Here is a 16,216-nt window from a genome sequence, read left to right on the forward strand (position 1 = left end):
CAAGATACAATAATACCAACAACCTCTTTAAGCTAGTGCATTTTTTTTGCATGATCACTACAAAATATGCAATAAATCCATAATCTTACCAGATCATACTCTTTGGGGATTCTGACACGGACAGCTTTGCTGCCATTATTATTTGAGAGAGTGACCTCTATATTCTGCTGATTCTGTAACTTGATTGTCCTGTTCTTAGTTTTTTTGCCATCTACAACCTGTATGGTTTGGTTTGGATGCAACTGAATGAAAACCTGTTGGAAAGGTTCGTCCCCTCCACACCATTCTGAGGCTAGAAAGATAAGTTGTATTGAAAATGAAAATATTTTGAATTGATTCATATAGGTGCAAAACAAATAATAAGAACAATTATTAAAAAGTAATCTCCTGGACCTCAATATAAACTGTGTATTATGGCCCCCTATTTACACTGTGCTATTTATAATATTGTGGTATTTTTATGTGTTATATTGGCTTTTGCACCCCCTCAGACACAATGGTTTGGCTACAACTCCTACCTTTGCACACCCTATAGCTTAGCAAAGAACACTGGCTTTATGACAAACCTCCTTAGTTAATGTCTATACAATTTTGCTAATCTGGACCCTGGAATTGGTATTTCTACTCTACACAGATGCCCTGCATTATATTGTGTACAGTACACAATTGGATATATCTACATTTCTAATCATTCGAACACAACCTTTATATATTTCTACATCACTTATAAACTAAAGAGCAGTACCTGGAAATCCTTCTCTCTCATCTATACCCCTGACTCCAGCACGTTCACTCTTTGGTTGCATTTTGAGGAAAGTTTGCTTTCGATATTTTGCAACCGACAATGCAATAATGAAACTCACTAAAAAAAAGAATAAATAACAGAAATCGGGGTTTATAAAACATCATTTTTGGTGTGACAACCTGATGGTATTTGTACTATGTAGTATTTGAAGTTACTGTTCCTTAGAAAGAAAGAAAATCGCAGTTTTACCAAAAGGGAAGCAGAGAAGAACTGCAATTGTGATTCCAAATCCGGCAGCACAGCCTTCGAAGTAGTCACTGACCCTTAGTGGAACACATGCCTCCATATCTTCAGATTTTAGCTGTTTTGGTTGAGCACATGGATCACCTGAGAAAATAAATGTACTTTGCTTTACTTGCTGTATATTTATTAAACTGCAGCTGGGACACAGAATGGTACAATACACATTGCAGCTGCTGAAAAACTTTCCCTCCATCGCCCATTTTTTGTAAGACAAAGGAAACTACATGCCAATCGGTCAGTCGGTGGCACAGCTAAAGGATCTTCCCAAAAAGGTGATCCATGAAAGACTAAAAAGGCAGAACTGCAGAGCAAGCTGAGCAGTGGCCATGGAGCATTTATTAACTCTGTACATTATAATCATCAGGTTCTGACATCAGAATGCAATATTCATTATTTATAGACATGTCAATGGAAAAATTCCAGTGATGTATAAATGAGGCATATTTAGTATAGTAGATTTTCTAAGCAATAAATTGGTCAATAATAATAAGCCAAAACAAATTGATTTTTTGTTTTCACACAATCATAATAAAGGGGACCTGTCATGTCCCCATGTCAGTAGGGCAAGCTGCATAGCTTTGCAGCCGTGACACTTCTGACTCAAGCAATGTATCTCTTTCCCCTCTACTCCCTTTTGCTTCCCTGTAAAGGCTCTTCTTATTTCAAGATCCCAGAGCTGTAAATATGTCAAATGGGCTGTCAACATAGCTCACTGTCAATGGGCCATTTGACTAACCAAAACTATGAAGAATCCACACAGGGGAACATGAAGAAGAGGGAAAAGAAAGACATTTTTGGAGTTAGTGGGGCCACAGCTGCAAAGCTATGCAGCTAGCCCTACTGATTTAATGACGTGATAGGTTCTCTTTAACATAGATAATAATTCTGTTCTTTCGAGAAAGTTTAGCATAATGATTCAAACAATGTAGTATATACTGATTATCTACAGAGAATCCTTGGTCGATGTGTTTAAATGTCTCACTGTTAATTACTGGATCCAACTTGATTATATGACATCATCTTATGAACAGTTCTAAAGATTTCAGTTGGTGATATCAATGAGTTTGACACAGAATTTCACTTAAAACCAAGTGCCAATTTATGGCCTATTTACACATAATGATTATCGCTCAAAAAAATGCGTTCAAACAAACTTATTCAAATGATAATCGTGCAGTGTAAATGCAAAAAAATGCTCGCTATTTGTTCGCAGTTGGCTATCGCTGACTTTCAGTCAGCATAAAAACTATTGCTGGATCAGTGCCTTCTCTTTCCGTGTAAATGCTCCCTGCTTCACATACAATGTAAAATGCTGAGCAAGCAGCTAGCGATTCAGTGGCAAAGTCTGTCATTCTAAACGCTCTGCAGGAGCGCTAAGTACCTTAGCGGTGATGTCATCACTCATGCAGTTGTTTAGCCGACTGTTGTTCCATATAAAAGGGGCATTAGTATATCTACTTCTTCACATGTAGGCACTTAAAGGTTTTCTCCCGTGGGCTGCATTCCCACGAACGTATATCGGCTCGGTTTTCAAGCCAAGCCGATATACGTCGTCCTCATGTGCGGGGGGGGGGGAGGGAGGATGGAAGAGCAAGGAGCATGAACTGAGCTCCCGCCCCCTCTCTGCCTTCTCTCCGCCCCTCTGCACTATTTGCAATGAAAGGAGGTGGGACAGAGGCGGGGCTAAGTGCAGAGAATTAGCCCCGCCCCCGTTCCGCCTCTCCCCATTGCAAATAGTACAGAGGGGCGGAGAGGAGGCAGAGAAGGGGCGGGAGCTCAGTTCCTGCTCCTGGCTCTTCCATCCTCTCCCCCCTGCAGATGAGGACGACGTATATCGGCTCGGCATGAAAACCGAGCTGATATACGTTCGTGGGAATGCACCCTTAACACTTTGATGACATATCAATAAGATATGTCATCAGTGACTTATCAGTGAAGGTATGACCATAATGACTCATATCACTCATTAGAAAGAAGTGACAGCCAGCAGCGCTTAGAAGAGGCCATGCTCATGTTAGCTCTGCTTGGCTTTAATCTGAGGCCAGATGGTTGGCTATTGACTGCAATCGGGGAACAGTACAGGTCAAGTTATGTGTTCTTTATTACTTTACTTCAGTTGGTCTCCCATTAACATACCACCATTTATTCTCTATTTGGGATGACTGAATATACACAGTTGTATTCTGATAATATGGAAAAAACAGTAAAACAGGAACAATGTGGGTAAAGATCCCAAAGATCACATGCGAACAATATAATGGACGGCATCATGATGATTAATAATAAGTCTTTATTTGTATAGCGCCAACGTATCGCACAGCGCTTAATTATTAAGTGAGCATGTCAAGGTTGTTACAACATAGCAAGAGTAGAACAGTATAATGCAAGCTGACACAGCAAAAAAAGGTCAAAATGTCTTAATGGAGACAAGAGGGGTGTCTGACTTGAATAGAAAGAGAACAGAGAGGACATCCCAGGCAAGACAAGAAAATGCAGTCAAACGTATCTAGCCTCGACTTATTTTGGGGAAAGAATTATAATGCCCCAAAAATCCATCTCAATGTGGAAAACACAATAATTACTGCTTAAATTGCACTGGTAATAAAATTATGTCAATATGATTAAAAAGCCTCTGATGGTATAATTATTTCTAGTGTCTCACCGCTCTTCCAGATGAAGACATTGTCCTGAGTTGTGTTATCCCATTCATCAGTGACAGCAACAAGGACATCATGGAAGGTAATATTCCTTATCTCCTCGATTTCCTCTGGTGTAAATAACCTACACACCAAGTTTTTATATCAATCAACAGTCAGCTTATTGTTGGAAATGATAGAAACAATAGTGTTAGTGCGCACTGGTGATACAATATAAAGTAATCCTTCTAGTAATAAAAACTCCCTTTTAAGCATTTAGTTAGAATTATATTACAGTTTGTTAGGGTGTGTAAAACTGAAGTGATTTGAAGGAAGTGAATAACACAACTGATGAAAAGATAACACACAATGGTGTTTAAATTGGCTTTCTACATGCTTTGTAATAATCATTTGAACTGTTTAAATGTTAACTCCTCCTTATACAATGTATTTTCATTTCCTGACTTACTTGGAAATTCTGTTATCAACTTTCTTAGGAAAGTTCTTCCTCCTAAGTTGTATTGGCCTTTTTAGCCATATGTCATAATGATCAGTATCAAATCTTAACAATCTTATTTATGGCTGACTAATTTCTTCTTAACTCTGGATATACAGTATTATGTGGTTTTACTAGGGAAGAGATTAAATGATACACAAGCTGTACCGAAATATATTATCAAAAGGAGTTATGTTCAAGCAGTTATTACCTTATCTATTTGTTGTCCCACAAGTGGTGTTGGATGGTGAACAAATCCTATGACATTTTAATGCTTATCAGCAGACGTTAACATTTATTTAGTTAGAGTATCTTTCAGTAAATATTATACACTTAGCAGTATACACAGATAGCAGTATAACCTCATTACTATCCTTATTAGCATTCTCTGGTATCTTCTATGCGTTTTCACCTTTCAGCTATTTGATTGCTTGATTATTACAACCTCCATTTGGTCTGGCTTGTGTAGTCCATATCCTCAGTCTAAAGGCTGGGTTCACACAGAGCGGATTTGCTGCGGTTTTGTCACGGTTTTTCCGTTGCGGTTTTGCCGCAGAAGAACTGCTTCTGCGGCAAAACTGCTTCTAAGATTAATTTTGGCCTGCGGATTTCCGTGCGTAAAAATCCGCAAGTGTTTTTTTCCGCAGCGCTTTTTTACTTTTTGCAGCGGATTTTGCTGCGTCCATAGATGTCATTGGACAAAAAAGCGCTGCGGAAAAGACAGTAGAATTGACATGCTGCATCTTTGAAAACCGCGCCGCAGTTGCATTTCCGCACTGCGGCTGTGTGTAAAAAAATCCGCCCTGTGAGAACAGCTTTTTGCCAAAACTCATTTGTGCTGCATTGCACTGCAAACGCAGCGGGTTTGCCGCAGTGCGGATATGCAACGGCAATCCGCAGCAAATCCGCCTTGTGTGAACCCAGCCTTATAGCTCACCTTTTCTAGAACTTATTACTCTCTTTTTCTTACTAACTTCCTTGTTAAGGTATTTGGTCATCTTAGGAGCATCACTATTAGGCCGCTAATGAAACTTACATCACATCCTCTGATAGTGGACTAATCATTTGTATTATTGTATCGTGTTTGGCCATTCTACTTATACACACTACTAACAAATAATTTTACAATGAAGTTGATACTGTACATAATTACTTACCCATTTTTCTCATTTTCAAACCAAAATCTGTCTGCTACTCTTATTTGATTAAATTGACTAAAAATGATGTCAGATATAAGACTAGGGGTTCCATCCATCTCTGACAAGACTCCAGGAATAAGCTCCAACTTTTCAATGTCATTGCCGTACAAAGATCTGAGCTACATAATAAAATAAAAGTGCAAGTTATAATGATCTGGCATGTACAGTTATCCGACAAATCATTAAACTTCAAAATGTAATAAACAAAGTTGCCTAAAGAATTGTACTGTGCTTCGTTTTGTGGGTTTTTAATTTAGAAATTATGTTTCAAGGCTCTTTGATGGGTTGAACACTAATTTACACAGTAACTATCTATAGGTGGCATTGAACAGTTTTCTTACTTCTGGAGGAGGCCTAATTTCCATAACATTTACCAGGAAGTATTGTTGGTATGACTCTCTACTCTCCAAAGAGAAATAGTAGCCCTTTGAGTGCTAGGTAACGTATCAAAACCACCAATGAAAACAACAAAGACAAGTATTTGGCATCTCATATTCAGATTGTTCTCTTTACACAATATCATTGTAAACTAAAACAAGCATTACTCATTTAGTACATTGTGTAGGAAAAGTTCACCAACCTGTTGTCTTAAGTTGCTGTTCTTAATATCGTCCCAGTTTACAGGGTGAAGTCCATAATGTTTCCTTAATTTGTTATAACTAGGAAGCCCCATGTCTCTCCCACGTAGGATACTAGCAGCCAATAGGTCTGTTCGAGAATATTTAATCTGCCCATACCAGTAGTCTAAAATGAAGTAATTACACAGTTAATTACATTTATTTTCTAGGCAGTATACCATAACTATTAGTACAAAGAAATATATGAGGAAAATGGTCTCATTCTCGGATTTTTCTAGAGAGTCTGTAGACCCCAATACTCCTAAATTTTGCCACTGTTAAAGAGAATATTTCAAGGTTAAATACATTTTAAGCTGCAAATTGTCTATACCTGGCGAAGCTCCATTGTTACATTTGTTTGTTCTCTAATTGAAAGCAATAAGACTTTTCTCAGCTGGCTGACATGGTCTCAAATGCTTTTTCTTTATACAGGTTTGTGTCCATGTGAATGAGCAGTCAATCCCCTTCTTTAGGATAATGCTATATCTAGCAGACATATGGTGTAATTGTAATGTACACGAGGACATAGCTCAAAGCACCCAAGACCCGATTCTGTAGAAGGGCTGTTCCAACTATTAGGCTATGTTCATATGGCTAATTCAGCATTCAGCCTTGATGGAAAACCATGTCAGAGGTCCACGCATTTAGGCCACACAGGAGACGCGGTATGACCACAAATAAATTGCAGCGATATCGCATCGGTGGTATGTGCAATATCATTGTGTTTTCTTGTGATGGTATCGTGATTTTGTGTCGTTACACAGTCGAATGTGGTGCTACAAGGTCGTGCAATTTTGTAGCACCACATGCAAGGATTTTCTGGAGGGGTGGGGTGAGAGAGTGCTTGAAATATAAGCCCTAACCTGAAAATAAGCCCTAACTGCATTAAAAAAAATTATACATCACCTAAGAGGCGCTGTCATCTCAGGTGTGCATCTCCTCTTCAGCTCCAGCACTTGTCTTTAGTCTTCTGCCAGCCCTTCCTAGATTGGAGGTTCAAAATCCCCGCTTCCAGGAAGGGCTGGCTGTGATAGGCTCTCAAGCACAATCTCAGCCAATCAGAGCCAGTGCTCGATGAAGCAATCGCAGCCACTCATTTATTTATTGAATGGCTGCGATTGGTCCATTGAGTGCTGGCTTGATGGACCAGCACTTCCTGGAGGCGGGGATTTACAAATCCCTGACCAGGGAGAAATGCCTGAAGACAACTGCTGGGGACTGAGGAGAAGATGAGCCATAGCTGACAGCGCTCCTTACGTGATGTATGTGTTTTTTTGTGTTTTTTTGATGCAGGTAGGGCTTACTTTAGTGCTTTTACAGTATGATTTCCTACTGTAAGAATTACATTGCACTGCAACACATATGAAAGGCTCCATAGGGAAACATGGGCTTAAAAAAAAAAACACAAATCGTGGCTGTATAGCACATGCCGCAATTTTGTAGTCTCGCAGTGTTGCAGGCTACAAAACATCACTTGTGTGGAAGAACCCATAGGAAAGCATGTATGCAATGTGTCGCACTGGTACATTGCAACACAATCGTGCTAGAAAATCGCCTGTGTGGAAGCTGCCTTAATATGGGTTTGTATTACTGCTGCCACGGATCCCACATGTGGATTAGCCTAAATCTATGTGACTATTCCACGTGTGGATATCCTAACATGGAGTCCACATTATTAGGTGACATTAATTCTTTTTCTACGTGACAAGAAATTCAAACCCACGTTCTGCAAAAATCTAAGCCATATAGACTACGGTGCAGATTCCCATTCACATTAATGCGGTAATAATTTGACACAGATTTGCAATGGATCTGAGGAGGAATCGTCAGGGATTCCACATCAAATCCGTGGCAAATTCTGCCATGTGAACAAGTTCAATTTTGGGACCCCTCAGGCTCCAAGGCAGGAACACCACCATTGCCTCTGTGTGCTTTGAATTAAGCTCCAGGCTACATAGCTAGAAAGAAATCGCACATTATGATAAGAATAAAACCTGTACTTGACATATTTTACCTCGCAAATCTGACACTACAATGTGATCTTCCTTCTCAGCTATTTGAGAACACATGCCCAGCAACAAATGATTAACATCAGTCGCACTCTTCAGGTTGGGGTTCTAAAAATTGCACAGAGAAAATGAATGCAGCAAGAAAATGCTAAAATGCCTGAAAGGTAATTGTATCTCTTAAACCATTTGTCTACTATATAACCATATACACAAACTAAAGACATGGATTCCTTCGGAAAAAATAAACAAAGAATTAAAAAAGTATACATTAAAACCCAGTAAATAACTATGTTGTATGGCGCAGAGTGTTAAGGCAGCAGAAACGTGGTCCTAAGCTCTCGCTCATGACCTGAAGGTTGCAGGTTCAATCCTCATGTGGTTCAGGTAGCCGGCTCAAGGCTGCCTTCTATCCTTCCGAGGTCAGTAAAATGAGTACTCAGCTTGTTGGGGCGTAAATAGATGGCTGGGGAAGGCAAACCACCCCACAAAAACAGCTTGTGTAGAAAAAAGTCATTACCCAAAAAGTCAGTCATGACCCGCTGCTTGCACCAAGGGGACATTACCTTTATCAAATAACTATGTTAAGTAAACATTTTAATTGTGCAAAGTAAAAACAAAAATGATGATATTTTCCATTGTTATAGAAATACATAGGGGCGTAGGGAAGTAGAACATTTTTATTCCATCGATATGGCCATGTGAACTCTTTTTGGAAATTATTTTTTTCTACATCAATGCATTCAAAGTCCCATGACTTTTTATTTGTCCATGGACGGAGATATGTGAAGGCTTGTTTTTTGTGTGATAAGCTGCAGCTTTCTTGATCACTTTTCAATTTATTAAATATTATATTTTGGATGCAATGATACCAAATATGTGGGATTTTTAACATATTTTTTTTTTTTCTATACAAATAGGGGAAAGTGCGCAAAAAAGTGTTTTGTTTTTTCGGGGGTAATTTTCTTTACATGTTTTTTTACACTATTTTTATTTGTTATGTCCCTGTAAGGGACTTGAACCATAATAGCTATGATCGCTATGATAACACATTGCAGGACTTCTGTACTGTAATGCCCTATGACTCACAATAGCGATCATAGACAATAGCAAGCCAGGATGCCAGTATCTAGTGTCCTGTTGCCATGGCAACCCATCGGCCCACCTCAATTACATTGTGGATGTCTGATGACATCACAGAGGGAGTGCGCTTCCTCTGTGAACCCTTAACATGCCACAGTCTACATAGATCACAGCATATAGGGGGTTACAAGCAGAGATTGATGTTCTCATTGATCTCCGGTGTTGCAGTAGGAGGCCAGATATCCATAACAGCTGACTCCCGCTCTCAGGTGGCGTGGGATCAGCCCACGAGCCTGCTCGGACCAGTAAGCAGTTACTCAAGCAGAGCGATGCTCGCTTGAGTAACTGCTTTATCCGAGCGTGCTCGCTCATCTTTAAAAATGATCTAATATAGTAGAATTTTTCTGCACTTTTTTGCACTTCCTACCAAGTTTCTTTAGTAAATTTCACCCTTCCATATCAAATTCAAAACTTTGATATTTTCACATACTCACCTTTCTGTTCCAGTAATTGTTGCACAAGCGAAGAGCAGGGGAAATTCCACCACCTGTAGTTGTCACATTTAGAAATGTACAATTTCTATCTCTAGAAAGATATTCAGATGAAAGTTAACAGTGTACACTGATGAGTACACATTTGCTGCACAGTTTATGTTAAAACAAGACCAATGGCTGATCTAAGTCCTAGGAATGCAGAATATTCTTTATTGGTTTGGGTTTTTTCTGTTAAGGGTATGTTCAACCAGGGCAGATTTGCTGTTGAGTTTCTACAGCGTAAAAATCATATTAATTACAGCAATATCTAAGTCTAAGGCCTCCCTCACACAGGCACTTGCAAAAACTCAGCATTTTTCAACACTGCGTTTATTCCGGTTCCAACAGCGTTGGCATGCGTTTTGCCAGCGTTTTCAGCACAGTTGTAAAAGCAGTCATGGAAACTAAAAAATAAATGCAATACTCACCTAGCAGTCGCCGTCCAAGTCCCTTCGGCTGCTCTCCGGTGTTTCTGCAGGCTACTGTGCAGTTGGCAGCGCTGACAGAGCATCTCTTGCTGGTTATGGGGATTGAAAACCCTGCCTCCAGGAAGAGATTGCTCTGATTGGTTCTCGAGCGCTGGCTCAGCCTATCAGAGCTAGCACTTGATGCACCAATCACAGCCATTCAATCACGGTAAAAAGCACCTGTGTGAGGGGGGCCTTAGTCAACCCCTTCAGAATCAAGCAAGATGCCTGCCATAGATGGATATTGGCACAGGGACATGTGTGACAGCAGAAGTAGCCAGTTTGCCGACAGTTCAGCAGGAGTCCCATGAGCTGATACTTCAGCTGCTTCAGCTACTGTTGTTTGCTTTTCCACTGACATTTAGATACAGGAGCTTGTTGACACTTCAACATGAGATTACCGTCCCAGGTTTATGTTTATGTTCCTGGGATTTGGCTTTGCTTTAGGTGTCCTTTTGTCGTTTGTCTGTATTACCTTAGTGTTCCCTCGGTCTCTGAATTTGCATGTGGGTTTTAAGGTCCCTTTACACGGGACGACTGTCGGGCAAACGATGCCCGACACTCTTCCCTGTGTCTCCGCGCCCCCGTGCTCCTGCAGTTATCTAATGCTTATCTTTGTTGAGAAAGAGGTGCCTCACACAGGCATGCTTTTCAAACAGTGTTTTCAATGGGCGATGAGGTGCGTTTTACAGCGTTTTACAGTGTTCAGCCAACTCAAATTCCACACAACATGATGCTGGTCTTGGCGCAGATCTGCCACGGATATCATCCTTTAAAATGAATAGGTGAAATCTCTGTCCAATGAGACCTCTCAGGCATCGGGTATGAACACCACCATGGATTTCAGTGCAGATTTTGGTGCAGATTCACTGCAGGTTTTTCAGTTGTTCAAAATCCATAGCAAACCCCCACATATGAATTCACCCTTAAACAACTTCATTATTAGTGTCGAAAGCAATATGAGAATAACCTGATCATTTGCAAGAACACAATAAAATGATATTTGCTGGTGAATAAGTCAGGCCTTTCAAGACAGCCACCTTTTTACTTAAATGCATGTACTGTATAATGCAAGACATACCTCATATAGACTCCTGAAGGCATCATGGTATAGATCATCTGTGTTGTAAGTGCCAAAAATTCTGGAGATATGTTTGCATCCACATGTTGTTTGTACTCTAAAGTATGAAGAAATGTTTTAAATATTTATGGACAATTCTAAAGATCCTCAAATATCTGATTGTAAAGCTCTGCTGAATTTAACTAATTCTGCTAATTCTGCTGCACTGTAACAAATAATAATAATTAAGTAGGGGCATAAGCGCTGCGGAATAAGTTGGCGCTATACAAATAAAGATTATTATTATTATTCATTAGCAGCACTGGAAATTGCCTGCTTCAAGCACTAGAAAATCTTCAGTGCTCTCACTGAATGAATGGAGCAGCGGTACACATGCATGACCACTGCTCTATTCATTTGGGGACCAACCGGACCCCATTCTTGGGTTTGGTGGGGGTTCCAGACATGAGACCCCACTAATTTGCTAGTCATCCCCTATCCTGGGGATAAAAGATAAATTCATCCTACCAGAATACCTCTTTAATATACTTTGACCAACTTTGTTAAATGTTGACTCTTTTATTGTATAGTTTTAAAATCTATATACAAGGTTATAATAGTTTGTAGTTAGGATGTTATGTAGACCTTAGGTGTCATAGGTATTTGACTGCATGCGATTATTTACATATTGAATTTTTTTCTATTTCGCTTTTTGCTGATAATAACTATTACTTACTATTATAATGAGTCACATTTTTTCCCAAAAAGCTAGGCAGCCATTCGTAAAACACAATATTCTAGAAAACAATTAAGATATATCAAATATGGTTAACAATATGCATTTTAATTCATGTATTATATTTCAGACTTATTGTTTAATTAACCGTAGTATGTTCATGATAAATAACATTATGAACCCGGAATTGATTTATATTGTCTGTATAGCATTGTGGAATATGTAATAAAAAGTTAATAAATAAAGATTACCTGGTAAGTAGCAATTACCCATTTTCTTGTATTTTGAAACAAAACCTCATCAGACCAATCACTGTGCTCTTCTGCCAATTTTCCTGCTTTGTAATTGTGGTATTGGAACCAAACGAGGTTTTCTACTAGGATAAATGGACTTTCATTTGCCATAGCATTACCAAGACCTATTGTTCACATCCAAACAAAATCATATCAGTTTTACACGTAAAAGATTTTTTATTTTTGAACAGAACATTTCTATTTTTAATCTTACAAAATGTACCAAATGGTTAAAAATGTTATTAAATTAAACAACAATTATACAACCAAAGAAAATCACTGATGCTTGATTCACCAGTTTTGAGATTTCAAAGAGAACATAATTTTTAATACTCTATCTACTATCTTTTATTGCATGTTATCCATATTAAATTCAGAATCTTTTAACATTCCTCATACTCTGCAATGACTTTTTATGTAGGATGAAAAGTTGAATGCAAATATGCTAGCAACATTTTAAAGAGGCTCCTGTATATTAGTCCTTTAAACACATTTTGGGTGACAACCAGTTGCCTTGCACAAGCACTTGTATGTGCAAATGTCCTATGCAAAGATTATATATTAACTTACCATATATTCCTTTATTTCCAGTTTTGCCTGTTGAGGGATCTGGAACTGTCCACATAGGAAGACTTTGTGTAGCATATCTTGGAAACAGCCCATCTGGTCCAGTAGCCAGCTTTCCTCCAGAGAAACTTCTTAGAGCATCACACCAAGAATGAGACGAGCCATAGATTGAGCTGCCATCTATCCATGCAGTTACTGTATTGATCTGGAAAATAATTGACCTCTTTCTCATATATTTAGTATAACTGAGGTAGCTAATTTGAGAATTCGAAGATATTGCTTTTATAAAATACATATAAAAGTATTTGGAGGCCAAACTATAGAACAAATTCCATGAAGTTTACTAGCAAATGAAAAGCACACATGAATGTGAATAGGTTACTTAAAAAGTACATGACCACAAATATTAGAGGTCATCCATGATTAAAGCCCATTTACAGGCAAAGATAATCTTTCAAACGACTGAAAGATTGAAAGATTTTGCGATCTATTTGCATAAAGTGTTAATGGTCATTACCACTTTATTATCTTCATTTGCATGTAAAAGGACATTTGGGAGCTGTTTGCAGAGCCCAGTGGGTGATTAATCGCAAACCCAGCTGTGCACGCAGCTGCATTATTCTCCTCATGGTTGATGACAGATTACAATGTTATCTGCCGCCTCCCATGGAGATAACAGCATGTGGTCTGTTGAGAGATACTTTATCTCTCACTAGCTGAACTGTTATGTTCCTTTGGGCAAATAAACACCAGGCCCACACAAATGTGACCTGAAGACACAGGTTTTGGGACAACTGACCCTATGCTGCAGGGAAGATGGCAAGGCCTTATCTAGCAAGTGGGGCGATCGCCTTTATAAAGGCGGCCCACACTGAAACCTCGGTCCTGCTCTCCCTGAAAGGATGATACTCTGAACTAGGCGAAACAGACACATTAAATGCACAAACTCACTTACCACACAACCTTGCATACTAAAGCAGATGGTAAAGCTGAATATAAAAGCGAGGGATTAGTTTGTATATTGGCCAATGAACTTAAGCTGCAAGGCCGCGACAAGGCTCCTCGTGTCCTGCAGTCCCTACTCTAGCAAGACACTAAACAGGCAGCATAGGACACCATTCACACAGCAACACTACTAAGGTTAGCATGCCAGATACACAACCACATAGGACAGGACAGTTCACTCCTCATGTCTAGCCACCTACTCAGACATACAGAACTTGACACTGTTCACACCATATACACAGAACAGGGCTATTCACACATAATGTCTGGCCACCTGCACAAACACTGGACTAGCTCCTGTTCAAACACATAACACATTTACAGGCATGCAACGCCAATAAACCCTGGAGTGAAGGGATACCAGCTTCCTCTTGCAGAGGGAGGATATTTATCTGCAACTGGACCTGTGGTGATCGGCTAGCAGGAAAACACCACACTCAGCCAGCATAATCATTCTACACCTGTGAAGCTGTGCTGCTAGAAACCAATGTAGCACAGCAGATCCCAGCCAGCACAACCTAACATGAATGATGGATTTTAAGTTCACCTTAAAATCATCATTCAAATGAAAAGTGCATGATGCCTGCGTTTACATGTAACAATTATCACTTATTTTCGTCCATTTGAACGTTATAATTATAATCGTTACATGTAAATGGGCCTTAAGACATAATCTCCTCAGGCCAATCTCTAATGCATATACAAAGGACAGTGACTGATTAAATAGACCATAGACGTACATTCCGATAAAAAATAAATAGAAACTATTGCCCTTCTGTAGCAGTCATCACAAATGAGTAAACCTCATTAATGAGAAGTAAGAATTAGGGATGGCGCCATAGCCATAAGGAGGAAAAAATAACAACCGTAGAAAAATCTACTTACCAGGTGTCAGGCGGAGCAACAAATGACCATTGTGTTCCGCCTGCACCAGGAATCCAAGTTCACTTCTCACAAATTCCTTTTCCAAAGGGTCTTTGGTCTTATCCAAAAAAAAAACTTTTAGATGCACAGTTTATCATCCATCATAGTTTTTCTGGAGAGCAGCAGCTTAAAAGAAGTGCCCCACCATAGAACAGGTGGGGAAAAAACAGATAATAGCAGAAAAAACCTTTATCCGCTGCGCTACACCCGTACCCTGAGCAAGAGATGGGAATAAGCTCCTAGGAATCAGCGTCCATAGTAAGCAAAAGTTTTATTCCCAGAATACCGTTTACATACAATAAAAGCAACGCGTTTCAGCATCAACTGATGCCTTTATCAAGCTTAAAGAAAATGCATTTCCTTGCACATATAAATACACAAATGACAAACCTTAATCCAATGTCACGATGCGATACATCTGTTTTCGTTCCTGCCCCATGCTGGATGCCGATCAAGCATGTGTGTGTGTATGAGAGGCGGGGTTCCCTGGAACTCCGTCACGGCGTCCGGCGGGTTCCCCGGTATACGTGCGTTCCACTCTGGAAGGCACGTTACGTCCCCCGTCTTCCGGGTCACGTGTAGGGGCGTGACTAACAAAAGCCAGTCACGCCCCTTCCCTCTGGTTTAGCTCCGTCCGTGCTAAAAACTGACTGGCCCCTATACTAGCGGCCGTGGGAGCAAAGCTCCCTGAGACTATGCCATATCACACAGCCAGCACCCCGATCGGCATGCGTTCCAAAAAGGGAAGCACGTTCTATACCCCGTTATCGAGGTCCCATGAGGGGGCGTGGTTTATAGAAACTTATCCCGCCCCTACTGTGAATCAGCTCCGTTATGATGGGAGCTGGCTCTCAGCTGAACCGGTTGTCAGGCATTTAATTTAACGCCCCCCTTAATGCATCCTAATTCATCAATTTCATATTCTATAACTATTAATCTTCACACTTAATACTTAATAAACGGGCATGTATTCTTCCCAAAATACCCCCAGAATTATCCTAAGGGTTAAATATATACATACTAACAATTACCCTATATGCAATAGTAACAATCAATAAAACAATTTAAAATACATTATTAGCTATAAATAATATAAAATCTTATATCTATAGTTACGTTATTTATCAATGATGATTGCTACATAGAATAAAAAAACTGCACATGTATAATACATAACAACAAATTCATCTATAATGTTAATTAATAATATTAATAATAATATCCAATAATTTTAAGTAATTTTTTCTAAGGTTTCATTCAAACCGTTCGGGTGTAGGGAATCTATCCGGAATATCCAAAACATTTCACGCTGACGCAATTGTGAAAATGATCTAGAGGAAATCATTTCGAGTGGGGTGACTAATAATTTAGTAGGATCCTGATTGTGTGTTTCTTTAAAATGCCGTGATACGCTGTGTTTCGTAAAACCCGACGCTATATTAAAACGATGTTGATTTATTCTTGTTCTCAGGGCTCTCATCGTACGACCAATATATTTGAGTCCGCACGGGCACTCCAATAAATAGATTACCCATGTCGACTCACA

The 16,216-nt window shown here is 39.5% G+C and overlaps 1 protein-coding gene across 1 annotated transcript in view; it reads right to left on the reverse strand.

Annotated features, from left to right (window-relative positions):
• Positions 1-16,216, reverse strand: part of LOC136610097 (dual oxidase 2-like) — a 75,935-nt gene that overhangs the window by 38,750 nt on the left and 20,969 nt on the right. Inside the window, exons 7-18 of the mRNA XM_066589362.1 lie at positions 12,745-12,946; positions 12,133-12,299; positions 11,882-11,942; positions 11,167-11,263; positions 9,580-9,670; positions 8,011-8,113; positions 5,960-6,123; positions 5,338-5,498; positions 3,711-3,829; positions 995-1,132; positions 746-862; positions 90-292 (exon numbers count right to left, since the gene is read on the reverse strand). Of these exons, the coding sequence (XP_066445459.1) occupies positions 90-292; positions 746-862; positions 995-1,132; positions 3,711-3,829; positions 5,338-5,498; positions 5,960-6,123; positions 8,011-8,113; positions 9,580-9,670; positions 11,167-11,263; positions 11,882-11,942; positions 12,133-12,299; positions 12,745-12,946 (1,623 nt within the window). The remainder of the gene's footprint in view (positions 1-89; positions 293-745; positions 863-994; positions 1,133-3,710; positions 3,830-5,337; positions 5,499-5,959; positions 6,124-8,010; positions 8,114-9,579; positions 9,671-11,166; positions 11,264-11,881; positions 11,943-12,132; positions 12,300-12,744; positions 12,947-16,216) is intronic.

This window comes from Eleutherodactylus coqui, chromosome 2 (genome assembly GCF_035609145.1).
Source record: "Eleutherodactylus coqui strain aEleCoq1 chromosome 2, aEleCoq1.hap1, whole genome shotgun sequence".
Classification (NCBI taxonomy): domain Eukaryota; kingdom Metazoa; phylum Chordata; class Amphibia; order Anura; family Eleutherodactylidae; genus Eleutherodactylus; species Eleutherodactylus coqui.